General features: G+C 58.3%; 1 protein-coding gene and 1 long non-coding RNA gene across 8 annotated transcripts in view; one reads left to right on the forward strand and one right to left on the reverse strand.

The window, feature by feature from the left end:
* TTLL12 (tubulin tyrosine ligase like 12) overlaps positions 1–24,564 on the forward strand; it is an 86,896-nt gene that overhangs the window by 52,254 nt on the left and 10,078 nt on the right. For 5 of the 7 annotated variants that reach the window (XM_077949396.1, XM_077949400.1, XM_077949399.1 and 2 more), the window contains exons 1-15: positions 84–378; positions 3,983–4,152; positions 6,480–6,678; positions 7,407–7,566; positions 7,655–7,788; positions 10,640–10,716; positions 12,715–12,831; positions 12,927–13,121; positions 13,507–13,618; positions 14,957–15,108; positions 15,589–15,670; positions 18,031–18,099; positions 18,697–18,835; positions 19,435–19,501; positions 24,405–24,564. In XM_077949396.1, coding sequence (XP_077805522.1) covers positions 202–378; positions 3,983–4,152; positions 6,480–6,678; positions 7,407–7,566; positions 7,655–7,788; positions 10,640–10,716; positions 12,715–12,831; positions 12,927–13,121; positions 13,507–13,618; positions 14,957–15,108; positions 15,589–15,670; positions 18,031–18,099; positions 18,697–18,835; positions 19,435–19,501; positions 24,405–24,564 — 2,010 coding nt within the window. In that variant the 5' untranslated portion in view covers positions 84–201. Of the gene's footprint in view, positions 1–75; positions 379–3,982; positions 4,153–6,479; positions 6,679–7,406; positions 7,567–7,654; positions 7,789–10,639; positions 10,717–12,714; positions 12,832–12,926; positions 13,122–13,506; positions 13,619–14,956; positions 15,109–15,588; positions 15,671–18,030; positions 18,100–18,696; positions 18,836–19,434; positions 20,965–24,404 lie in introns of those variants that run through there. The other 2 variants (XM_077949398.1, XM_015150517.3) reach the window with 2 other exon arrangements.
* Positions 168–23,607, reverse strand: LOC144331630 (uncharacterized). The gene is made up of 2 exons (XR_013398940.1): positions 23,028–23,607; positions 168–1,767 (listed from the first exon to the last, which is right to left on the reverse strand). It is a non-coding gene; the product is annotated as an uncharacterized LOC144331630 (long non-coding RNA).

Below are 24,564 nucleotides of genomic sequence, written 5' to 3' on the forward strand. Positions count from 1 at the left end.
ACGAGGGCGGGGCCGGGAGGGCCGGCAGGAGGGCGGGGCCGAGGGTGGCCGGGAGGAGGGCAGGGCAGGGCAGGGCAGGGCGGGGTAGGGGGCGGTGGGGAGGAGGGCGGGGCCTGGGGGGGCGGTGCTGGCGGCCGGGGGCGCAGAAGCGGGAGGGCAGGGCCGGCGGGCGGCGCTGGAGTCGGCGCGGGTGTAGGCGCCATGGAGGCCGAGCGGCGTCCGGAGCGCCCGCCTGCGGAGCGTAGCAGCCCGGGCCAGACGCCGGAGGAGGGCGCGGAGGCCTTGGCGGAGTTCGCGGCGCTGCACGGCCCGGCGCTGCGCGCTTCGGGAGTCCCCGAACGTTACTGGGGCCGCCTCCTGCACAAGCTGGAGCACGAGGTGCGGGGAAGGGCGGCGGGCACGTGCGGCTGCCGGGGTGGGAGCGCGGCGGGAGCCCGCGGCGCGGGGCAGGAAAGGGCGCTCTTGGGCGGCGGGAGCCGCGCTGAGCCACCCCGACCGCGTTCTGGGCAGTTCTGGAGCGGCGTGGAGTTGGGGGCCGAGGAGTGACAGCAGGAGACCAGGGTACCTGCGGCCCTGATCTGCCTGGGCCCGAGGCCGGCCGAGGGCTGCGGTGGAAACTTTAGGTCCTCCACACACGCGAGCCTCACAAACCCCTTTGAGGAGTGAAACTCATCTCTCCCACTTCACAGATGAGAACACTGCGGCTCCGAGGGTCCCTTCAGAGGGATTCTTTCAGCCGCTGCCTCACAGGGACAACGGGAACCCCGTGAATTTGTGTGACTGTAAGTGTTGGGTTCACCGAATTCAGTGTTTTTTCATTTTATTTGAGCCTCGGGTTCCCCTCATCTTGCAGGTTAAAGAAAACAGGCTGTGAGAGGTGGAGGAGAAATCTAAAGAAAAATGGAAAAGGTCGAGAAGCCTCTAGGTTCTCTCCCTTTTTGTGAGGACGGCCCATCCTGCTCACCTGCCTCCTCCACTCCAAAGCGTTTCCCAGTGTCCTGGCTGGGGATGAGCCCTGGATTTTGATTGCGTACCCAGGGGCTGAAGCCACAGCGCCTTCCCGGGCTGGCTGGGGGGTCTTTTCTTTAGCTGGGACCCGGCATCTCCTCCAGGTGCCGCCTCCCCGACTGAGATGAGCCAAGTGGCGCAAGTGATGAAGTGGAACCCCAGAGCCAAGAACAGGGACCCGGGCCGGGAGCTAGGAGTCCCTGAGCCTGGCTGCTGGCCAGACCCTACGGTCTCTGAGCCAGTTTTTCTCTGTGTAATCCTGGTTGGACTAGGAACCTTCCTGCGGGAAACGTACAGCGAGTGGCACCTCCTTATGCTACAGTGTCACAGAGAGTTTCCTCTGCCCCTCACTTCTGCCATATGCTTTCCGAGGCCCACTCTGGTCCCAGGCCTGTGCTGGGTGGAAGGGACCCTGGTTTGTTCGTGAGGACAAAAGATTTCCCATGTGCTGTGTGAAAGGAGCACGGTGGGAATGACCAGCTCCTGCCCAGCCAGCTTCCACGGCAGCACGCCCTCCCTCGGGCAGTCACTCGCCCATCTGAGTCCTGTTCTCCATCCGGGAAGGGGATGGTGAGACTCCAGCTGGCTCCCACAGTATTGGAGGGATGGGAGGTGGCATGAGAAATATGCCCGGCACACAGGATGGTCGCCACCGCATCGCGTCCCCTGCCCAGGCTGCCCTGCCTGCTGTTGCCCTACTAAGGGGCAGCAAGTGTTTTTACGTGACCCTCCCCAGCCATTAAGGGCAGAGCTGAGTCACTGCTTTACCAGACACAAACTTGCAGCTCTTCCGAGGGAAGCCTCCCGCTGCTGCTGGCCCAGGTGTGGGGGAGGCCGCCAGAAGCAGCAGCACCACCTGCCAGTGCCGTGGGCCCTTCCAGCCCTGGCCATCAGCCCTCCTGCCTCACCTTAGGCTGGCTGCCCTGGAAAGGATGGGGAAGATTTTTTTTTTTTTTTTGAGACGGAGTCTGCTCTGCCACCCAGGCTGGAGTGCAGTGGAGTGGTCTCGGCTCACTGCAAGCTCCGCCTCCCAGGTTCAAACGATTGTCCTGCCTCAACCTTACCTAAGTAGCTGGGATTACAGGCGTGCACCACCACACCTAGCTAGTTTTTGTATTTTTAATAGAGATGGGGTTTCACCATGTTGGTCAGGCTGGTCTCGAACTCCTGACCTCATGATCTGCCCTCCTCGGCCTCCCAAAGTGTTGGGATTACAGGTGTGAGGCACTGCGCCCGGCCGAAGAGATATTTTTAAAATGTCTACTCTTCTGTCTGCACAAGAAACCACCCCCCTTATCTCCTGGGGAGCTCTTCCAGTCCTGCCACGAAGGGGTTGTGGTTACCCCCATTTCACAGCTGGGTTGAAGCCAAGGCAGGCTTGAGGCAGGCTCTCTCCCTCAGCCTCAGACTGTCCCCTGGGGATTTGGGCTACTGGGGCGGAAGCCTGAGGTCTGGATTCCAGCCCTCTGAGCTTCCCCCCAGTCCTAAACTGGAGAAGGCAGTAGCCTCCCCGGACCCACCTTGAGGACTCAAGGAGAACTGGACGCCCCTTGTCTCAGGTGCCTTGTCTCTCACGTGACCCCTGGTTTGCTCCACCCTGGACTATCTGCCTCCAGGCCTTCGCTCTTACTCTTCCCTCTGCCTGGAGTTCCTTTCCATCCTCACCCTGTAGCCTCATGTTTAAATCTTCCCTCTGGTTATGGTTCCTCATCCATAAAGTCTTCCCAGGCCCTCCAGGCCCCAGAGCAAATTTACCTGATACTCTCAGGTGACCTAGAACTTACTCAGCCATGAGCTCCCTGAGCGAGACCATGAGTGATTCATCCTCATGCCACCAAAGGGCAAGTCCTGCCCGGTGCACAAAAGCTGCCTGCACCTGAGTAGTTAACTAGTTTCCAACTGCCGTTTTTAATCGAGTCGTGGGAAATAGGTGATCAGGAGGAACTGGCCTTTGTTGAGCCTCCACTGTGTGCCAGGACTTTTATGCACGCTGTTTGATTTCATTCCGTCAGTGTCCTGAAAGGTGGATGACACCCACTCTCACAGGTGAAGAAACAGTCTCAGAACAATGGCACCCCGTGCTTATAGAGCATTTGCTGTGGCCGGGCCCCACTCTGAGCTCTGGGTATGAATCATCTGATCCTCCCAGTAGTCCTCAGAGGGAGGTTCTGTTATTCCCATTGTGTGGATGAGGAAACACCCACGGGATAGTTAAGTAACTTGTTCAAGGTCACTTGTCTAGGAAGTGGTGAAACCAAGATTTGAACCCACACAGCCTGACTCCAGAATCTGCCCGGAAGCCCTCCTTGCCGGCTTGTGGCAGACAGTGCGTGAGTGTGGCTGGGCCAGGGACCCCTCTGCTCCACGCACACCGAAAGAGGTCACTTGCCTGCTTGACTAGCCATGTGAGGCAGGACCAAGGCCCTTATCTTCCCGTCCCACCTTGACCTGGGGCCTCACTTCCTATTGGCCTGGAGTGGGTGGGGCTGGGCTGGAGGAGGCTTCTCTGTGAGTTGACTCAGCTGTCCTAGTGTTGAAGGGTTCTTCTGTGAGGGGCACATTGGGGTGTGCCCCCAGCCACCAAGATCCTGACTCTTGCATTGACTTCTCTGCCTTTGGGGCCTCTCTTTCCCGGTAATGTGAAGAGGGTGGACTACAGATACCTCCAGCCTGTCCTCGAGGTCCCATCTCCATGCACAGCATCCCGTGGGACAAGGGGCTCTGGATGACAGCTCAGGCGATGGTGGGTTATGTTAGGTCCCCATTCTGACCCTGAAATCTCCAGAAGCTTCAATCTGCCCGCCCATAAGACTGTGTGTAGTTGCATTAAACGGGTCCCACTCCTCTGAAGGAGACAAGTTTGTCCTTGAGGCCTGGGTATGGCACCTTGGGTGGCTTTCTGGAGCTGGTGGTGAAGGCATTAGGGGTAGGGTCTCCTGCCCATGCCCCTGCTGACCTGAGCTCTGGCCCCCAGGTTTTCGACGCTGGGGAAGTGTTTGGGATCATGCAAGTGGAGGAAGTGGAAGAGGAAGAGGACGAGGCCGCCCGGGAGGTGCGGAAGAAGCAGCCCAACCCGGGGAGCGAGCTGTGCTACAAGGTCATCGTGACCAGGGAGAGCGGGCTCCAGGCAGCCAACCCCAACAGGTAGGAGCCTGGCCAGAGACACCACCACGACCTTCACCTGGTGAAAGGTGGGAGATGCGGTAATGCAGATTCTCCTGGGCCCTGCACCTCTGCTGGACACCTTCCTCAGGACGGCTTTGTGGCAAGCACATGTGGCCAGCGGTGTGTCCATCCGGGCTTCAGAGTAGTGTCCATGGCAACACAGAGCATTCCTATGGTGACCGGATGGACTGTGGCCTGACAGCCTCTCCCAGCAGTCTCATTGTCACAGTGGTCCTGCTACAGGGCATTAGGAGTTCGTTTTGCCCGAGGTCACCCTCCAGGTTAAGGGTGCAGGTCAGCCTTACTCCTCCCCAGTCACAGCCCCTTTCTGGTCCTGCTGAATTGGAATCTGGGCTGGGCCCTGGAACACCTGAGGACCTGAGACCCAGAGCAGGCCTGGCCTTGCCAAGGGCCATGGAGTAGTTAGGGCAGAGCTGAGACTGTACCTCAGGCTTCCTGCCCCTAGGGACCAAGAGTGGCTATCCCTAGGACAGGCCTGCAGGCCCCTCTGCCAAAGGTTTTGTGGACCCTCGGAGAAACTTGCTGGGCGCCTGTGTCCATGCACAGCTCTTTGGGCAGGGGTCTGGTCTCTTCTGCAGAGCTTCTCCCGCCTCCTCCTCCAGCTGTGAGTGGGCAGTAGCAAGTCACCCCAGAAATACGGAGAGCCCAGCACCCCCGCCCATGCGTGCTCGGGCTCACCCTCCCCTTCAGGTTCAGTGAAGTAAGTTCTGTGCCGCTCAGGCCCAGGAACAGGTGAATTCAATGCAGTGGCTGCCCTTGGAGCTCCCAGCTCACGTTCTCTCTCGGGCCTACAACCACAGAACCCGCTGCTAGCCGTGTTGTGGGTGGTGGGAGGCTGGGAATCCAGAGTCTTGGATTTGGAGGCTGAGCGTTCATTTCAGCCCTACCTGCTTCTGGGCCTTTCTGCTTCCAGGCCTTCATCCCCCAAAGTCTCCCCTGATTTCCAGGCCCCAACAAGCTCTCCATCCTCATCCCCATGCCTCTCTTTGTACAGCACCCCTTGTTGCACGTGCCAAGGGTCACCCCTAAGGCCTGGCTCTGCCCTGCATCCTGTGGTCACCCACGGTAGCACAAGCGCAAGAGTAAACCCACTTATTTTAGGACGGGCCAACAAAACTCATGTAAGCACAAGAAGATAAATACTCCTGAACTTGCCCCCCAGCCTAAGAACTGGAACATTGGCTGTCCCTTTCATTTTAAAAAGGGGACAGAGACGGAGGCAAGCTGGGGGCTGCTTTGCCCATTAGACACCTGTTTGGTGCCTCCTAATCCGGCAGGACTCTGGGAGGATTATGGTCAGCCCTGTGTCCTACGGGGTAGGGACGGCTCGTCCTGTGCCACAGCCCCAACATGCTTCTGTAGGAGCTCAGCTGCAGGGATCCTGTGTGCGGGGACTGGACGCCTCTCCCACAGAAAAGCCTTGGTGCTTCCAGAAGACCTGGCTGCGTGGGTGAGGCGTGTGGTAGCCCCCGTGCTGTCTGCCTGCGCTGGCCTCCAGCGTGTAGAGCCTTCGCTTTTGTTGTTTTTTTTTTTTGTTTTTTTTTTGAGACGGAGTCTCGCTCTGTCCCCAGGCTGGAGTGCAGTGGCCGCATCTCAGCTCACTGCAAGCTCCACCTCCCGGGTCTACGCCATTCTCCTGCCTCAGCCTCCCGAGTAGCTGGGACTACAGGCGCCCGCCACCTCACCCGGCTAGTTTTTTGTATTTTTTAGTAGAGACGGGGTTTCACCGTATTAGCCAGGCTGGTCTCAATCTCCTGACCTTGTGATCCGCCCGTCTTGGCTTCCCAAAGTGCTGGGATTACAGGCTTGAGCCACCGCGCCCGGCCAAGCCTTCGCTTTTGTTGAGCAGCTGTGGTGTGCCCGGCCTGCAGGCAGCAAGATAGGAAGCATGGGCCAGCCCTGCAGTGGTCCGAGGTCCAGGTTCATGCTGGTGACTGCTGGTGTGTTTATTGCAAGTGCTTGGTGGACAGTAGGTATACCACATATCTGGTCTCATCTGCTGCTTGTGACAGCCTAGTGACAGGCGGTAGAGACCCCTGCTACGCTGTTTGAGAAGCTTGAAGAGGAGGAGGCACTTGCTCAGGATCACACAGGCAGTGAACAGCAGCGCCAGCACCTGACCCAGGCTCACTGGAGTCCAAACTGGGCATAACTATGGCACCCGGTAGACCAGATCTCAGGAAGCTTGAGTCCTGGTCCCAACACAGCCCTGGGCCTCTTCCTCCCCCGACTTCCCTTTGCCCTGTGCCTGCCCGGCAGCCTCACATTGTGGCCTCTGCCTGCAGCATCTTCCTCATCGACCATGCCTGGACGTGCCGTGTGGAGCATGCACGCCAGCAGCTGCAGCAGGTGCCTGGGCTGCTGCACCGCATGGCCAACCTGATGGGCATTGAGTTCCACGGTGAGCTGCCCAGTGCGGAGGCTGTGGCCCTGGTACTGGAGGAGATGTGGAAGTTCAACCAGACCTACCAGCTGGCCCATGGGGTGAGTGGGTAGCTGGGCCCCGGGGACGGGGAGGACAGGCATGGGCACAGACCTCTGCTGCCCTGTGCCATCAGGCCGGGTGAGGGGCTGTCCAGAGCAAATAGCTCACTTTCTGCTGTGACTTCCTAAGGAGCATGCTATCCTGGGCACCTCTGAGCTCACAGGACGCAGCCCTCTCAGACTCCTAAACTCAGAGTGCCCAGATGACTCAGCTGCCGCTTTCCTGGCGCCTCTGATTCTGTCACTCTCTTAAAAGCCCTCAACCGTCCCTCACCCACCCCCGTTGGCCTCTCCGCGGACTCACCCCGTGCTCCAGCCCCTGACCACTCTTAGTTCAGGAAAAGACTCCTGCTTGTTTCTCATGATTTTAGCTTAGATGTCACCTCCTCCAGGGAGCCTTCCTTGAGCTCAAAGACTACTCCCCCCACCCCCCAGTTACCCACGAACCCAGATACAACCCTACGGGTGCTGGGCTGTGTGCCTTGTTACCAAACGCCCTTTTACCACGAGTTGTCACACTGCGTTACCCAGGCCTGGGTCCTGGTCTGCAAAGGCAGGGCTGCTGTCCCGGAGCCCCTAGCTTAGCTAAAGGGCCTGGGGTATATGTGAGAGGGCCTCCAAGATCAGAGAGGTGGCTGTGGGCTGATGGGTGCTCGATGTCTGGGTTCCGGAAGGGAGTTCCAGTAGGTGGACGGGTGAGCGAGCAGTGCCATGTGTGCTGTCTGCAGACAGCCGAGGAGAAGATGCCGGTGTGGTATATCATGGACGAGTTCGGTTCGCGGATCCAGCACGCAGACGTGCCCAGTTTCTCCACGGCACCCTTCTTCTACATGCCCCAGCAGCTGGCCTACACGCTGCTGTGGCCCCTGAGGGACCTGGACACTGGCGGTAAGTCCAGCACCTGCCCACCCTGGAAGAGGGGCCTCAGCCCAGTGTCCTGTCACCCTCTCTGATGGGCACGCGTGTCTTGGCACAGAGGAGGTGACCCGAGACTTTGCCCACGGAGAGACAGACCCCCTGATCCGGAAGTGCATGCTGCTGCCCTGGGCCCCCACCGACATGCTGGACCTCAGCTCCTGCACGCCTGAGCCACCCGCCGAGCACTACCAGGTGCGGCCCTCCCCGACCCCCGGGCCTGTCTGGTAGCTTCCAGAATGTTCTCTGTGCAGACACCAAATATTATTTAACCCCAGCCGGGTGCCAGGCCCTGAGCCAGTTACCATGGGAGGCAGAGAGAGTTCTGGGAGCCTCTGAGAGACGAGGGGCTCAGAGAGTGAACACAAGCTGCCTGCGGATGTGCGACTGGGGCTCCAGATCCCAGGGTGCCTGGTGCTGGTGTCCGTCCTCAGGGGGTCCATGCTGCTCCCTCAGGAAGGAGGGGGCTGTGCAGTTGGTCTTGGCCGTGAACCCCACTCAGCCCCGTCCTCATCTCACCGAGGCACAGAAACACCCTGTGTTCACATATCGCGTGCCTCCCTCACTCAGCAGGCCTGCAAGTTACCATCATGGTCACTGTTATTGATAACAAAAGTGCTTTCAGTCTCGGTCAGGGCCCCGAGGGACCCAGCTGGGCCACTCGGAAGTGCCTGGCTGGAGGTAAGAGCTCATCCAGGCCCCATACAAGGAGGCTGGCGGGTTAGGGAGCCAGAGTTGATGAGGCTCCAGTGCCAAGGGAGGAAGAGGAGCCTATGGGAACGTAGCCACCTCCAGGACCAGTCAGGGCTGGGTAGGGGGCTCCTACCCTGACCTGTCTCTCCTCCTTCCCTTCCCCTCTCATCTGTTGCTGCTTCCGCAGGCTGGAACCAGCCTACAGGGGAGCCTGTGCTTAGTACTTTGTGGCCATGTGCCACTCAGTTCCTTACAATTTTACAGTTCTGTTTTTATCTTCATTTTACTGAGGATGAGGACATTGAGACACAGAGAGGTTAAGTCACTTGCCAAGGGTCACACAGCAGGTGGAAGAGCCGGAGTCCAGAACCAAGGGAACCTGGCGGCTTGTGGGCTGAGGCTGCAGGCTTGCCCCACGGTGACCGAAGTCGTCCTTTTTGCACACCAGGCGCTCACTAAGTGCCTCGGAGTGTTGCAGGAAGGGTTAGATGAATGGGCGCGTGGAGTGGTGGTGTGCTTGTGAGGGCACTCCTCACTGCAGGGGTGGGCTGTAGGGGGGCCTCCTTTCACTTTCGGTCTAAGTCATTGATGATTGAACCAACCATGCCAAAAACAAGGGGGTCAGTCTTATTGGTTCAAAGGGTGCTTACAAGCCTCCTGGAGCCCCTGCACCAGGAAGGTGCTTAGTACACGTTTGCCTGAAAAAGTGAATGCGTTTGTGGATGCAACTGGAGGGACAAACGCTTCCTGGTCTTGGGGTTGTTTGTTAATGGAACATGAACTAAAAGTTCATGTTTTTCCTTGGGAAGCTCTGTGCTGACCAGGAAAAGGAGAAGATACAAGGCCAGGTGTCCTTGTTTTTTTCCCATTTGACCCTTCACAATCAGGTCTGTGCTCTGGGCCCAGGATTGCCTGTATCGATTAGCTATGGCTGGGTAACAAGTAACTCCAAAACGTAGCACCTTAAAACAGCAAACATTTATTCTCTCACACGATTTCTGTGGGCCAGGAGTTCAGGAGTGGCTCAGCGGGGTGCCTCTGGCCTCAGGTCTCCCTCGAGGTACACAGGCTGCCCATCGGGCTGCGGACCCGCTTCTGTACAGCATATGTGCATGCCTGCTGTGTTGGTGCTGGCTGTTGGCAGAAGGCCTGCGCTCCCTGCCTTGTGGGCCTCTCTGTAGGAGTGCTCAGGTGTCCCCAGGATGTGGCACCTGGTTTCTCCCAGCGCAGGCGATCCGAGGGAGAGAGCGAAGAGGAAGCCTTGGGCTTCATGGCCTTGTCACAGAAGCAACCCTGTCCCTCCCACCCTTTTCCTGCTTATTAGAAGCAACTCAGAGATGGATGCGGCTCTGCCTTTGGAAGAGAGTGTCAAAGAGTTTGTAGGCATGTTTTAATCTTTTTTTTTTTTTTTAAAGATGAGGTCTTGCTTTTGTCCAGGCTAGAGTACAGTGGCATCATCCTAGCTAACTGCCACCTCTAATTCCTGGGTTCAGGCAATCCTCCTGCCTCAGCCTCCCAAGTAGCTGGAATTCCAGGCAACGGCCACCAAGCCCCACTAATTATTTAATTTTTCTGTAGAGACGGGTCTCAGTATGTTGTCCAGGCTGGTCTTACACGCCTGGGCTCAGGCAGTCCTCCCTCTCAGCTTCCCAAAGTGCAGGCATTACTGGCTTGAGCCACCATGTGCAGCCACATGGCCATGTTTTAAATCATCACACTGCTGAAGCTCCGGACAGCCCTCGGGGCTCCTCCCAGGAGCAGTTTAGCACCTTCTTTCCCGTGTGATTTCGAGGTAGCATTGAGAAGATGTGCAACAATGTTTACCTTGTTCTTTTGACACCAAACTAAGACCTGAGGGGCCTGGACCCCCAGAATCCTGGGGTGAGGGGGTGGTTAGAGGCTTTGGGGTATTGGGAGGGAGGAGCAGCCATATGCCCCGTGAGGCCATAGTACCTGACGCCAGGCAGGGAGCCTTGTGTCCCCTCCCTCTCTTCCTTTACTTTTTTTTTTTTTTTTTTTTGAGATGGAGTCTCACACTCTTTCCCAGGCTGGAGTGTAGTGGTGCGATCTCGGCTCACTGCAACCTCCACCTCCTGGGTTCAAGCGATTCTCCTGCCTCAGCCTCCTGAGTAGTTGGGATTACAGGCACACGCCACCACACCCAGCTAATTTTTATATTCTTAGTAGAGTCAGGGTTTTGCCATGTTGGCCAGGCTGGTCTTGAACTCTTGACATCATGTGATCCACCTGCCTTGGCCTCTCAAAGTGCTGGGATTATGGGAATAAGCCACCACGCCCGGCCTTTCCCTCCCTTCCTTGACCTCATCTCTACCTCCGATGTGTTTCCTTCTAGGCCATTCTGGAGGAAAACAAGGAGAAGCTGCCACTTGACATCAACCCCGTAGTGCACCCCCACAACCACATCTTCAAGTGCGTAGCCCCCACTCCTTAGCCTGAGACTTGTCCCCAGTCGCCGCCTCCCACTCTTCGTGGTTCCCACAGCCCCAGAACAGTGCTTGGCACATGGCGCACAGCAAGTCAGCTGTGTCCTGTCTGGGCGCTGCAGTGACAAGTGCAGGGAGTAGTTCTTGGGATCCCAGAGAAAATGCCACGGAAAGTGCAAGAGTGAGCAGGGCTTTCTGGAGATTTTTTTTTTTTTTTTTGAGACGGAGTCTCCCTCTGTCACCAAGGCTGGAGTGCAGTGGCACGATCTCAGCTCACTGCAACCTCCACCTCCCAGGTTTCACACCTCACCCGTGAGGCCAGGTGTGGTGGCTCACGCCTGTGATCCCAGCAGTTTGGGAGGCCGAGCCAGGCGGGTCACCTGAGGTCGGGAGTTCAACACCAGCCTGGCCAGCATGATGAAACCCCGTCTCTACTAAAAATACAAAAAAAAAAAAGTATGGCACGGTGGCGGGCGCCTGTAATCACAGCTACTCGGGAGGCTAAGGAGGAAGAATCGTTTGAAGACTCTTCCTGCAGTGAGCTGAGATCAGGCCATGGCACTCCAGCCTGGGCTACAGAGCAAGACTCCTTCTTAAAAAAAAATAAAATAAAAATATCCTTGAAAGTTAAAAATAGGAGGCCGGGCGCGGTGGCTCAAGCCTGTAATCCCAGCACTTTGGGAGGCCGAGACGGGCGGATCACGAGGTCAGGAGATCAAGACCATCCTGGCTAACACGGTGAAACCCCCTCTCTACTAAAAAAATACAAAAAACTAGCCGGGCGAGGTGGCAGGCGCCTGTAGTCCCAGCTACTCGGGAGGCTGAGGCAGGAGAATGGTGTGAACCCGGGAGGCGAAGCTTGCAGTGAGCGGAGATCTGGCCACTGCACTCCAGCCTGGGCGACACAGCGAGACTCCGTCTCAAAAAAAAAAAAAAAAAAAAAAAAAGAAAGTTAAAAATAGGAATAGGCCATGGAAATGCTGGCAGTGGGTAAAGGGTCCCCTGGGCAGAAGCATTGGCCACCACCAGTCCCCATCCCACCCCGTCCTCTGGGCACCAAGGGGTCCCTTTACCAACCCTGCATGCCATGGGGCTGCTCCACTTACCCGGATGCCATGCTCATCCAGTCCTGGAACCCGACACCAGCCAGGCCTGTGCGTGCCGGCCCTCCCCAAAGCAGGGAGCCTTTGCTGGCTGGGAACATGCTGGGCATCTACAACAGGCACCCGGGCTGCCAGGAGGGGCCCCTCCCGAGAGGCTGCAGGTGTGGCTGGTGAGTTAAGGAAGGCCAGGCCGGCAGGTCCAGGCTGGACACCTTGTGGAAACAGGCACAGGTGAGGACCCAGAGATGCAGAGCAGGTTCCGCCTTAGCCTTCACAGGAGCCCCTCCCTGAGGCTCCCAGATACTCCCCTTGGCTGCCTAAATTTGCTCCAGCCAGGAACAGGCAGCCTGCTCCCCTCTGTCCCCTCCACCGGGCCTGAGGGCTTTCCTCCTGCTGGCCTCTGCCCCAGCTGGGCAGCCCAGGGGCTCTTGCTGAGACATGAGTCTGGTGGTGACCTGGCCGGGGCCTAAGGTCCCTCCACCTCCTCTGGGGCAGAGGCCTCATGGAGGCCCTTGGTGTGCCCGTGTGAAATTGGAGGCCCTGAGTTCATCCTTTTTCCATGTGAGAGGAAAGAACTAGCACATAATAAACACCCAAATTATGCCATTTAATTTTAACGACAAATGTGAGGTGGACGGTGTGGTCCAGTCCTGAAGATGGGGAACCAGGAGTCACAAGGGTACGGGTTGCCCCCCTCCCTCGGCAGATCGGAGGGAGCAGGTTCTGAACCTGGGCTGTCCAACATCGTGACTCAAACCCAGAACTCGCCTCTGCCTCATTAGCTTCAAAACAGGGAGGGGAGTCCCTGAGCTAGGGCTGGTGCTGGAGTCCTACTTGGACACTCGGGAGCCGGGGTCACCCAGCTCGGGCTGTCCCCACAGGGTCTACACGGACGTGCAGCAGGTGGCCAGCAGCCTCACCCACCCGCGCTTCACCCTCACCCAGAGCGAGGCAGACGCTGACATCCTGTTCAACTTCTCACACTTCAAGGACTACAGGTGAGGGCACCTCTGGCCACAGGAGTCCTCCCAGTCAGGGCCTCTAGGCACCGCCGGCCTCCCCTTGAGCTGGCGCACCTGCCTCCGCCCTGCAGGAAACTCAGCCAGGAGAGGCCGGGCGTGCTGCTGAACCAGTTCCCCTGCGAAAACCTGCTGACTGTCAAGGACTGCCTGGCCTCCATAGCGCGCCGGGCCGGCGGCCCCGAGGGCCCACCCTGGCTGCCCCGAACCTTTAACCTGCGCACCGAGCTGCCCCAGTTTGTCAGCTACTTCCAGCAGCGGGAAAGGTGGTAAGTCTCAGACACGGCATCGGCGCGCTCCGTGGCCCTTTCCCCCAGCCCAGCCTCTGTGTCCACCTGCTCCTCCGTGAGCACTCACTGTGGAAACCATGGTGCGGGAGCCGAGCTCTGGGTCCCGAATGTCACGGCTGGCCTCATGGACTGCAGGACCTCTCCAGGCTTTTGCTGGGGCTGTCCTCTCCACCGCAGCGCAGCTCCCTGGGCTCTGGCCAACCCCTCCTCGTTCCCCAAGCCCCTGCCTCTGACAGCTCCTCTCTGGTGCCCACTCAGCTCCCAAGGAGAAGTGGGCCACCCACTTCTGCCGCTGTGTCCTGGGGTGGCACCATCTGGGAACACAGGCCCCAGGTGCCACCCAGACAGCCCTTCTGCTCCCCAGGGGCGAGGACAACCACTGGATCTGCAAGCCCTGGAACCTGGCTCGCAGCCTGGACACCCACGTCACCAAGAGCCTGCACAGCATCATCCGGCACCGAGAGAGCACCCCAAAGGTGGGCCCTGCAGCCCAGGAGCCCCGGGGCTCAGGGCCCTGGCTGGACAGTGAGAGGTGGGGCAGAGGGGACCAAGTGTCATGGTCCTCATGGACAGGTCCAGGCTGGGCAAGGTGGCTTACACCTATAATCTCAGCACTCTGGGAAGTGGAGGAGGAACACTTGAGCCCAGGGGATTGAGGCTGCAGTGAGCTGTGATCGTGCCACTGCACTCCACCCTGGGTGACAGAGCAAGACCCTGTCTTTAAAAAAAGAACTGTCCTGGGTGCATCTACCCTCCAAGTCCCTACCACATGGCATGCCAGGTATGGCTGCCCAGCAGGATGAGGTGGCTGAGCCTGGACAAGGAGCCTCTCAGAGCCGTGGTAAAGATTCGTAGTGAGGGGACATCCAGAGGCAGTATCAGGATTGCAGGGCACAGAATCCGCCTGGGCTGTATACCTTGTCAGAGGCTGGCAGGAAATGCACCACAAGGAGGATTGGAATGGAGACTTCAGGCCGTGGGGTGGGGGTGGATGGAATTACGGGTGAGAATTTATATTCCATTTCAATTAAAAATGGTTATAAAGACTTTGCTGCAGAGCGTGGTGGCTCACGCCTATAATCCCAGCACTTTGGGAGGCCAAGGTGGGCAGATCACCTGAGGTCAGGAGTTCGAAACCAGCCAGGCCAAAATGGAGAAACCCCTTTCTGCTAAAAATACAGAAATTAGCTGGGGGTGGTGGCGGGCACCTGTAATCCCAGCTACTTGGGAGGCTGAGGCAGGAGAATCACTTGAACCTGGGAGGCGGAGGTTGCAGTGAGCTGAGATTATGCCATTGCACTCCAGCCTCGGTGACAGAATGAAACTACATCTCAAAAAAAAAAAAAAAGGACCGGGCACAGGCACAGTGGCTCACACCTGTAATCCCAGCACTTGGGGAGGCCGAGGCGGGCAGATCACAAGGTCAGGAGATCGAGACCATCCTGGCCCACACGGTGAAACCCCGTCTCTACTAAAAATACAAAAACTTAACTGGGCATGGTGGCAGGCACCTGTAGTCCCAGCTACTCAGGAGGCTGAGGCGGGAGAATGGCCTGAACCCGGGAGGCGGGGCTTGCAGTGAGCCCAGATCATGCCACTGCACTCCAGCCTGGGCGACAGAGCGAGACTGTCTCAAAATAAAAAAAGACTTTGCAGCAACCTCGGCAGGTTTGAAAAGGCAGAAGGAGGAGTAAAGTGCAGCCCTGTCTTTGCCCCCGTGTGGTTTTGTGTGCTCAGGAGCCCCAGAGTGCTCTGTCCTGGCCCAGCAGAGGGGAGACGAGGGCCACCAGTGAGCTTGCGCCTGTGTCCTCCAGGTTGTGTCCAAGTACATTGAAAGTCCTGTATTGTTCCTTCGAGAAGACGTGGGAAAGGTGAAGTTTGACATCCGCTACGTCGTGCTGCTGCGGTCAGTGAAGCCCCTGCGGTTGTTCGTGTATGACGTGTTCTGGCTGCGGTTCTCCAACCGGTAAGTGGAGGGCCGGCTGGGTCCAGGGTCAGGGAGCTGGGGGACCGGGTGGAGGTAGCGGGTGGGCGATGGGCCCTTTTCGGAATCAGAAAGTGTAGTTGGAAGGTGCCCTCCATCACTCACCCCGCGAGCGGCCCTTGGAGCTTGTCTCCCTTCGTGGTAGTTGGCGGTGACTTGCCCTGCCCACATCAGAGTTCTGGCGTTGCCCACAGTAATGGATGTGAACATTCTTTGTAAAAGAACCAGGTGCCGTTTTTATGGACCTGCAGAGACTTCACAGCTAGTATCTCACTCACCTCCACCCCAGCTCAGTGAGGCCATGGGGCTCCCCCACCCACACAAACAAGGGAACAGGCTCCTGCCCGGGCAGCAGGTGGTCCTGCCCCAAGCCCTGAGCCCCTAGCTGGGAAGGTTGAGTGGGTGGCACCTCCCTCGCAGGGACAACGCTGGCTCAAGAACCCACACGCGCTTGTCTTCCAGGGCCTTCGCACTCAACGACCTAGATGACTACGAGAAGCACTTCACAGTCATGAACTACGACCCGGACGTGGTGCTGAAGCAGGTAGGGCCTGAGGGAGGTGCAGAGCAGGTTCACACGGAGGCCAGGGCACACCCAGACCCCACCCCGCCCACACTGCCTTCTGGGAGGACTGGCACACGGGCCGATCCCAGGAGCCGCCTCCTGAGTTCCTGCTATGGAAGGTGATTGTTAGCCCTGCCACGATGAGCCGGGCTGGGCTCTGTGTTGTCTCAGGTAGGCCTCCGGGTACTCGCTGTGTTTGAGACGATGCGGACACAGGGGGATGTGGCCAGCAGCAGGTTGAGACAGTGTGTTCCCAGCCAGGGCTTAATCCTCACCGCCACTTCAACCGGAAAAGCACACCACCCTGTGAGCGCCAGGGCAGGCAGGGCCGGGAGGCACAGAGATGCATATGCTTAGAGGCCCCACCTGGTCCAGCTGCCTGCTGGCCCGTGACCCTGCCCGGGTCTAGGACCTCCTGTCCTCCCTGGTGCACAGTGCTGAGCAGTGCCCTGGGCAGTGGGCACTCAGTGAATGGCAGCTCCACCATCTGAGCACCTGGAGCTCAGGGACATCTGGACAAAGGCCCTTCCAAGATGGGGGCGAGAAACAGAGGTGGCCAGCCAGTGCACGGGGACAGGTAGGCACAGCCTCCACAGAGGCGAGAGGCCAGCTCTGGGTACAGGAAGGAAGAAAGGAAGTCCTGGAAGGCCTCTGTGACCTGGCTGGTTAATGAGTGTTTCAGATGTACAAAATGCCTACCCCACCCTGCCTATCACCAGCCTTGCAGGCGCCCTGGACTCCCCATGCAGCCAGCCCCAACGCTCCCCGGCTCCTGAATTGTGTGGCTGTCATTCCCAGGCGTGTCTTGTTCTTTTCAGCATGAGTATGTCCCTGACCATTCAAGCTGCTGTTTTGCTTACTCAAGTTTTTTGTTTTGTTTTGTTTTGTTTTGTTGAGAGACAATGTCTCACTCTGTCACCCAGGCTGGAGTGCAGAGGCGTGATCTCGGCTCACTGCAATCCAAGTCTCCTGGGCTCAAGCCATCCTTCTGCCTCAGCCCCCTAAAGTAGCTGGGACTGCGGGCACGTGCCTCCACGCCCGGCTAATTTTTTTGTCTTTTTAGTAGAGACAGGGTTTCACCATGTTGCCCAGGCTTGTCTCAAACTCCTGGACTCAAGCGATCTACCTGCCTCGGCCCCACAAAGTGCTGGGATTACAGGCATGAGCCACCACGCCCGGCCTCCTCCTTAGGTTTTTATGTAAATATCATCTTATGGAACAGATCCTTCTGCAGCTTGCTTTGTTGGCTGAGCGGCGTGTTTTGAGGCTCAGGGTTGTTGCTAAGTGTGGCTGCAGGTGGTTATCCGAGGTCTTCGCTAACAATAAACCATGGCACGTGCACACGCGTGGAGGCACCTGTCCATGCCCAAGTCTGAGGAGTCCTCTAGGAGGACTTGGAGAAAGGGCCCTGCCATGCCCTGGTGACTGTACCAGCACACACTCCTCACAGGGCCCAGCGGTCCTGTTGCTTCTGTCCCTCTTATCCTTGCCTGTGTTGAAGCCTACTCCCTAGGACCCAGAGCCCCCAGCAGGGCCCCAGGACGTTGCTGGAAGTCGCCCTCAGGTTCCGAGCCCCTCCCTTCTGTACTTCGGGGATCATCCCAAAAGCCCTCTCCTGGAGCCCTGTGCCTGGGGACGTGCGTCCAGCATGGCGTGGATGGCGGGCTTGCGTAGGGACCTTTCCTGGCTTGTCCTTTACTGGGAGAAACCTGAGCCGACTGCCACCTTCATCGGGTGTGTTTTGGGTAAAGTCTTGAGGCCAAAAAGATCTTGCGTCCCTCAAGCACTCCGAGCTGGTGCCGAGCCGGGGCACAGGCGGGCCCCGCGGGGGGTTCTGAGCTCCGCCTCCTTCGCACTGTACTGAGCTGAGTGTGAGGCTGGGTGCTGGCTCAGGCCCTGCAGTTTCTGGAGCTCTCGATGTTCAGTGTGTCGTGTGAGCCTCACAGCCGCCTGGCAAAGTCAGTTTACTGGGCAGGGCACATTTTTCCACTTCACAGAGGGGGAAGCAGGCTCAGAGAAGTTAATCCATTCGTCCAGAGTCACGCAGTGAGACCCGGGGCCCAGACTCCATCTCCTACCTTCTGTTTGGACCCTGAGGGGCTGGGGCTGGCTGCCTGCTCCTGGAACCCCCACCCAATGTCAGAAGCTTCTGGTCCAGGCAGTGGCAGGCTACCTGCTCCCTGGCCCGGCAGGGCCTGTGCGGAGCGTGATGGGCCCTGTGCGGGGCGCGATGATGGGCCCTGTGCGCGGCGTGATGGGCCCTGCGTGATGTGATGTGGCCTCTGCGGAGCGTGATGTGGCCTCTGTGCGGAGCGTGATGGGCCCTGTGTCTGTTGCAGGTGCACTGTGAAGAGTTCATCCCCGAGTTTGAGAAGCAATACCCAGAATTTCCCTGGACGGACGTCCAGGTAAGTCCTGTCCTGTACACCATCGCAGGCCAGTGGGGTGGGTCCCGGGCTGGGGGCCTGCAGGGGCTGCTCCCCTCCCTCTCGGCTGGTGTGGGCTGGGAGGGACCTTTGTCCTCTGCAGTTGGTCCTTCTCCCCAGAGGCTGGCGAGACAGCGTGGGCTCCCCTCCCTTTCCACCCTGGGTGTTTGTGGGTGCTCCTGAGAGGGAGGGGGCTGGAGGGGCTGGTGGGGCTGGTGGGGCACCCCTGGGACAGCCAGAGGACGGCAGCACTGCCTGAGCCCGGAATCCCAGTCATCTGGAGACGTAGGCTGGGCCCCCATGTCCGGCAGCAGCATTCTGGGTGCTGTGTTGAGCTCCTTGGGGCAGTGGGGAGCCACAGGGGGTCTGAGGCAGGAGATGGGCAGATTTACAGAAGGTGGGCGCCAGGAGTAAGAGGGCAGATGCTGGGTGGAGGCGGCCATGGTGAGGTCTAGAGACATGAAGATGTGGGAAGGGGTGACTTGGACCATGTGGGGCCCAGGGCTTCAACAGGGGCAGCAGACCCCCATTGAGAGGCTGTCTGAGCAGGTCTCATGACTCAGCCTCCTCGGTCCCCAGGCTGAGATCTTCCGGGCCTTCACAGAGCTGTTCCAGGTGGCCTGTGCCAAGCCGCCGCCCCTGGGCCTCTGCGACTACCCCTCATCCCGGGCCATGTATGCTGTCGACCTCATGCTGAAGTGGGACAACGGCCCAGATGGTAAGAGGGGCGCCCCATCTCCTGATCCAAACCAGCAGGCGCCCCCTCTGCCAGCCAGCCACATGCCTGGAGAAGGCAGGGGGCTGCGCCAGGCTGTCCTCTGGCTTGAATCAGCCAGGAATCTGGGTTGGGGGAAGTGCCTGCGGTGCAGAGACTGTAGGGGACGAGCTGCGGGTTGGGCCTCTGTGTCGGGGAAGAGCTCACAGGACAGGAGACCCGTGTGAAAGGCACCCTGACCCCAACCCACACCACCCTGGCCGGCCTCCCCTGTGCCAGACCCACACACTCCCCACACACTCTCCACTGCTGCTGCATGTCTGCTTTTTTTTGACTAAACTGAACATTCAAGCCTAAAGGGCCAGGCTGTCATCCCTAGGGCTAGAGGCAGCCCTGGCCTCTCCTGGAGAAGCAGATGTCAGGCCAGGCCTCCCCAACAAAGTCAAGAGACCCAAGTTCTAGGTCCGGGCTTGCCCTGCTCATCCCCTGGGAATCAGGGCCCAGGTTCACAGCCTCCCCAGCCTTTGCTGGGTCCCCAGGCCATTGGCCCTGCAGAGTGAAGCCACCGAGCCTTCACACTCTGCTGCGCTCTTTGCCGTCAGGAAAGCGGGTGATGCAGCCGCAGATCCTGGAGGTGAACTTCAACCCCGACTGTGAGCGAGCCTGCAGGTACCACCCCACCTTCTTCAACGACGTCTTCAGCACCTTGTTTCTGGACCAGCCCGGCGGCTGCCATGTTACCTGCCTTGTCTAGGCACTCGCTGTCCCCAAAACCTGTGCTTGGGGCAGGATTCCAACCTCAGTTCTCTGAGCTGCTTCTGCAAAGGCCCCCATGCCCCTCCCCACACCAGCTCTGGGCATAGCCTCAGCCCCAGGCCTCTGTCCTCCCGAGCCATCCTCCCGGCCTCACACTCCGGGAGCACAGCGTCCTCCTCCCACCTGTGGGTCAGAGCAGGACAGTGATGGTGTCCCCCGGGCTGAGCACTGCCCCAGGCCCTGCCCTCACCCCTCACCACCATCCATGCACTGATGAGTCTCCAGTTCAGCCAAGGGCTTCGTTCCTGGCATGGAGAATTTGTTCCTGGCTGCTGTGTTTCCAGGAGGTGCTGGGGGAAGGGTTCCGTGGAGTGAGACAAGGTGTCCTCGGGAGCAGGGTTCCACTGGGAAGCGTCTGGGAGCCCTGTGTCACACAGTGCAGGCCGGTTTCTCTTCCGGGGTCTCTGCTCTTATGCATCAGAATGACCTCGGAATGGGTGTGGGGCCCCACACTGCACCCACAGGGCTCTTTGCGACGGGGGCCCAGGAGCAGCCTGAGGCTACCACCAGGCAAGCCTGCCTTATCACCCATTCCAGCTCACCCAGGACCTTCACCAGCAAACCTCCTGCTGAGGTCCTGGCAGGAGGCCACTGTTAACTTTTCCGTTTGCTGAGGGTCACAGACCCCGACAGGGAAGTCGATACCTGTCTTCCCAGTGGTTGCCCTGCTCGCTGGGCACTCCACGGAGTCCCGCCCTCCTCTGAAATGGGCCAGGATCCTTCAGCAAGGGGCGCCTGGGGCTGGGACTGATTGTGGACGGCGGAGCACCGACAGAAAAGGATTCCAAGGAGAACTTCAGGTTAAAGTCAGATGCCACCTACCAGGGTCTACAGTCAAAATGTTGACTTTTTCTTATTTTTTAATGTATGGGAGAAAAATGTAAAATTCCAGTTCTTTTCTAATTGTGTTTCTGAAATTAGGAGTCAGCTGCCAGCGTTATTGTGTGGCTGCAGTATGCCTGGGCGCAGCTCACGGGCAGTGGGTGGCCTAACTTCCCAGACAGGCGGGAGCTACTTCCAGAGCCTTCCAGTGCGTGGGAGGGCAGGGCTAGGTGTGGCTGTGTCTCCTCTTTGAAATTAAGAACTATCTTTCTTGTAGCAAAGTTGCACCCGGTGATGCTGCCTCCTCTCTCCGTGTTGTCTGGGCCCCTGTTTACAAGCACACCTTGCCCTTTCTGAGGGGAGCCATGCTCTAGCCCCTGGAGAACCTGTTGCAGGGGCAGGGCAGGCCCATCGCCTTTGGCAGCTCCTGGAGAGCTGTTGACATGCAGTCCCCCTTTATTGGTTTGTGCTGCAATAAAGGCCATCTTCTCTTACTTCTGCCCTCTTTTCTCTTTGGACCCCGGAGCCACAGGCTCAGCCTGGCCTATCACCCCGGCTGTCACTGAAAAACCCCAAATACCAAGAAGTCACCCAGAAAAAGTGGGAGAAGAAATAAGATGGCCTTTAGATCGCAGGCCTCCACCCCAAAGTCTGATTTCTCTGCTGGATCTGTTTCCAAGTTGGCCAGGAGCCTCAGTCCTAGTGGCCCTAGAGATAGCGGCCTCCCCACACTTGCCTCCTTGTCCTGGGGTGGGGACAGTGAGAAACCCTGCCCACTGGGGCATCTGCAGAGCCCCTCAGGCCACTGCTGGGCAGGTGCATGGACACCGTCAGTGGGTGGCAGCAGCGCCACATGGTGACCAAGGAGGTTAAGATTCAGAAGGCAGGCCAGGCATGGTGGCTCATGCCTGTAATCCCAGCACTTCGGGAGGCTGAGGCAAGCGGATCACAAAGTCAAGAGATGGAGACCATCCTGGACAACATGGTAAAACCCCTTCTCTACTAAAAGTACAAAAAAAAAAAAAAATTGCCGGGCATGGTGGTGCATGCCTGTAGTCCCAGCTACTCGGGAGGCTGAGGCAGAGAAACGCTTGAACCCGGGAGGTGGAGGTTACAGTGAGCCACTGCACTCCAGCCTGACAACAGAGTGAGACTCCGTCTCAAAAAAAAAAAAAAAAGACACAGAGCGGCCCCGAGGCAGGCTGCCTGGACTGTGCTGCTTCTCTCCTGAGCCTCTCTTTGAGGGGAGGCCTCAGGACTGATGCCCACATGGACTCTGTCCAGATGCTCAGCAGCCAGTGCTCTCACTGGTTCCCAGCTCACTTAAAACCTGGTGCCCAGGGAGCAGCTGGGACAGCCCCCAGAATCAAGACCACATGGTCCAGGCTTTCCGTGCTTGTAGATAGCTGTTCTCTGTCCCCACATGTCCTTGCACCTCTGCTCACTGCAAATGGACACCCCCAAGGAAGGGTGGACATAGAGACCCAGGGACTCCATGAGCTGGAAGACCAGCTGGCTCCAGGTGCTAAGGCAGTTGCCAGGAGATGTTTATCCCACTAAATACTTCTTCCTGGTACTCATTTGCAGCCTCGTCAATCTGTGTTAAGAAGCCATCCAAAGCCAGAATTGACCAGGCACAGTGGTTCATGCCTGTAATCCCAGCACTGTGGGAGGCTGAGGTGAGCGGATCACTTGAGGTCAGGAGTTTGAGACCAGGCTGCCCAATATATTGAAATCCCATCCTACTAAAAATACAAAAATTAGCCAGGCATGGTGGTACGCACCTGTAATCCCGGCTACTCTGGAAGCTGAGGCAGGAGAATCGCTTGAACCTGGGAGGCAGAGGTTGCAATGAGCCAAGATCGCGCCACTGCACTCCAGCCTGGGCGACAGCATGACTCTGTCTCAAAAAATAATAAACCCACTCAGCATCAAAGCCTTAAGTCCCTAGTGGATGACAGCAGCTTAGAAAAGGGGGTAATGTTGTCTGTTACGAGCAGGGGAAACGTCGCCAGGCTGTTAAAAAGAAACTGGCAGATGAAATGCTAAATGTATTCTCTCGCCCGTTTTTCCAGGGCGTTTTTATGGCAATGCGTGTTTTGTGGCCAGCAGGAGCCATGTGGGATATTTGCTACAGATGAACAACCCCACGAGTTGGGCGGAGATGGCAGAAGTCTGGGTTGCACTTTCTCCAATCCCTAAGTGTCTGGTATGCACTCAGGTGTCCCTTGACACTTCAAAGGATACCCCTGTGCCCTGCGGGGATGGTGCCTGCTCACTGGCATGCTGGAGCGGGAGACAGCCTGGCCTATAAGTTTCTTGCTAGTGCCGGGCGCGGTGGCTCACGCCTGTAATCCCAGCACTTTGGGAGGCCGAGGCGGGCGGATCACAAGGTCAGGAGATCGAGACCACGGTGAAACCCCGTCTCTACTAAAAATACAAAAAATTAGCCGGGCGCGGTTGTGGGCGCCTGTAGTCCCAGCTACTCGGGAGGCTGAGGCAGGAGAATGGCGTGAACCCGGGAGGCGGAGCTTGCAGTGAGCCGAGATCACGCCACTGCACTCCAGCCTGGGCGACAGAGCGAGACTCCGTCTCAAAAAAAATAAAAATAAAAAAAAATAAGTTTCTTGCTAGCAAGGACCTCTCTGCCATCCGCTGCTTGGACTAATGTCTGCACAGAGTTCTGGAGGAATTCAACTCTGAGCGTCTTGGAGAACTTCAGAAATAATAAAAAGGATACACAGAGGCTCCCCAGCTGGCTCCTCTGCACCGGAGAGCGTCAGGAAAGCCATGTGGGCTGAGAGCTCAGCTGAGTGCCTGTGGCCACGAAGCTGTTGGGTCCTGCAGAGTGTGATCTGTTGGGCATCAAACTGTGCCAGAGTCGAGGGAGCGGGAGGCTGAGGGTCAGGATGGAGCGGCTCAGCCTCTGGGCGGAAGCCATCCCTTCTGTCAGAAGAATGCAGTCGACTGTCTTTGCTCCTCTTTTCCCTGAGCTGTTCATTCTTTCGTGTGTGTGTGGATGTGGGTGTGGGTGTGGGTGTGGTGTGCGTGCGCCAGAGTGAATGGTATAGACAGTCTCCCTATGTTGCCCAGGCTGGTCTCAAACACCTGGCCTCAAGCAATCCTCCCTCCTCAGCCTCCCAAAGTGCTGGGATTACCGGTGTGAGCCACTGTGTCCAAGCTTTTGTGAACGTCAGGTTTCGTTTGAGGTTCGGGTCAGGAGAGGACACAGGAGTCGGGGGAGAAAGGAGAGGAGGCAGCAGCCACGGGCTGCTGAGTGATGGCAAGCTCTCTATGAACATTTTGCCAATTTGAATGAACTTAGCCGCCAAAAACAAAACGCCCAGCAGGTCAGGCCTGGCCGTGGGGAGGGAGCCGCAGGCTGTGTTGCTGAGTGCTGCGTGGGTGTGGTGACCAATAGCAGGATGGAGGAGCGCTGCGTGTGGTTCTTGGCTCGATTACTCCAAACAGCTGCCTGGAGAGGTCATGGGTCGCCCAGTTGGAAGCCGGGGTGAGGGAGTGAGTGGCTGTGACGCCTCCAATCCTGGCCGCTCTGGGCCAGCAAGGAGGCCCTGTCTGCTGGAGTCGGGACCTAACTTTTCCTGCCTCGGACACCCTCTTGAGCCAACTGGGTGTTTGTGGGGCTATCCCTGGTGCAGTAAGGCTGCCACAAGCCTGGGCCCCTGGGGGACGGGGCAGTCAGCACCCCTAGCTCTGTCCTGGGTAAAACCAGCTGAGGGCCACGCATTGGGCAGGACTAGGCATTAGACACTGGTTGTGGGCCCAGCCATTCAAGGGCCCGGGCTGAGCATCCCGGAAGCCATGGGAAGTGGACAGGACCCCCTCCCTCTGCCGAAGCCCACGGCACCAGCTGGGTCTGCGCCAGTGTGGGCTCCAGGGTGGCACCCAGGGTTGCTCTGTTCATCTCCTGCAGGGCTTCAGGAGCGTCCCAGGAAGCGTGGGGCAGCCCCAGCCGGATCCAGCCCTGTGTGGAGAAGGCAGCCCAGGCAGATCCCGCAGAGACGAGCTCCAGCGCAGCCCCAGCTCCCCCTCTTCCCTGTGGCCGGGGGTCCCACCCAAGCAAAAAGGCCATG

The sequence above is a fragment of the Macaca mulatta genome, chromosome 10, assembly GCF_049350105.2.
Source record: "Macaca mulatta isolate MMU2019108-1 chromosome 10, T2T-MMU8v2.0, whole genome shotgun sequence".
Lineage (NCBI taxonomy): Eukaryota > Metazoa > Chordata > Mammalia > Primates > Cercopithecidae > Macaca > Macaca mulatta.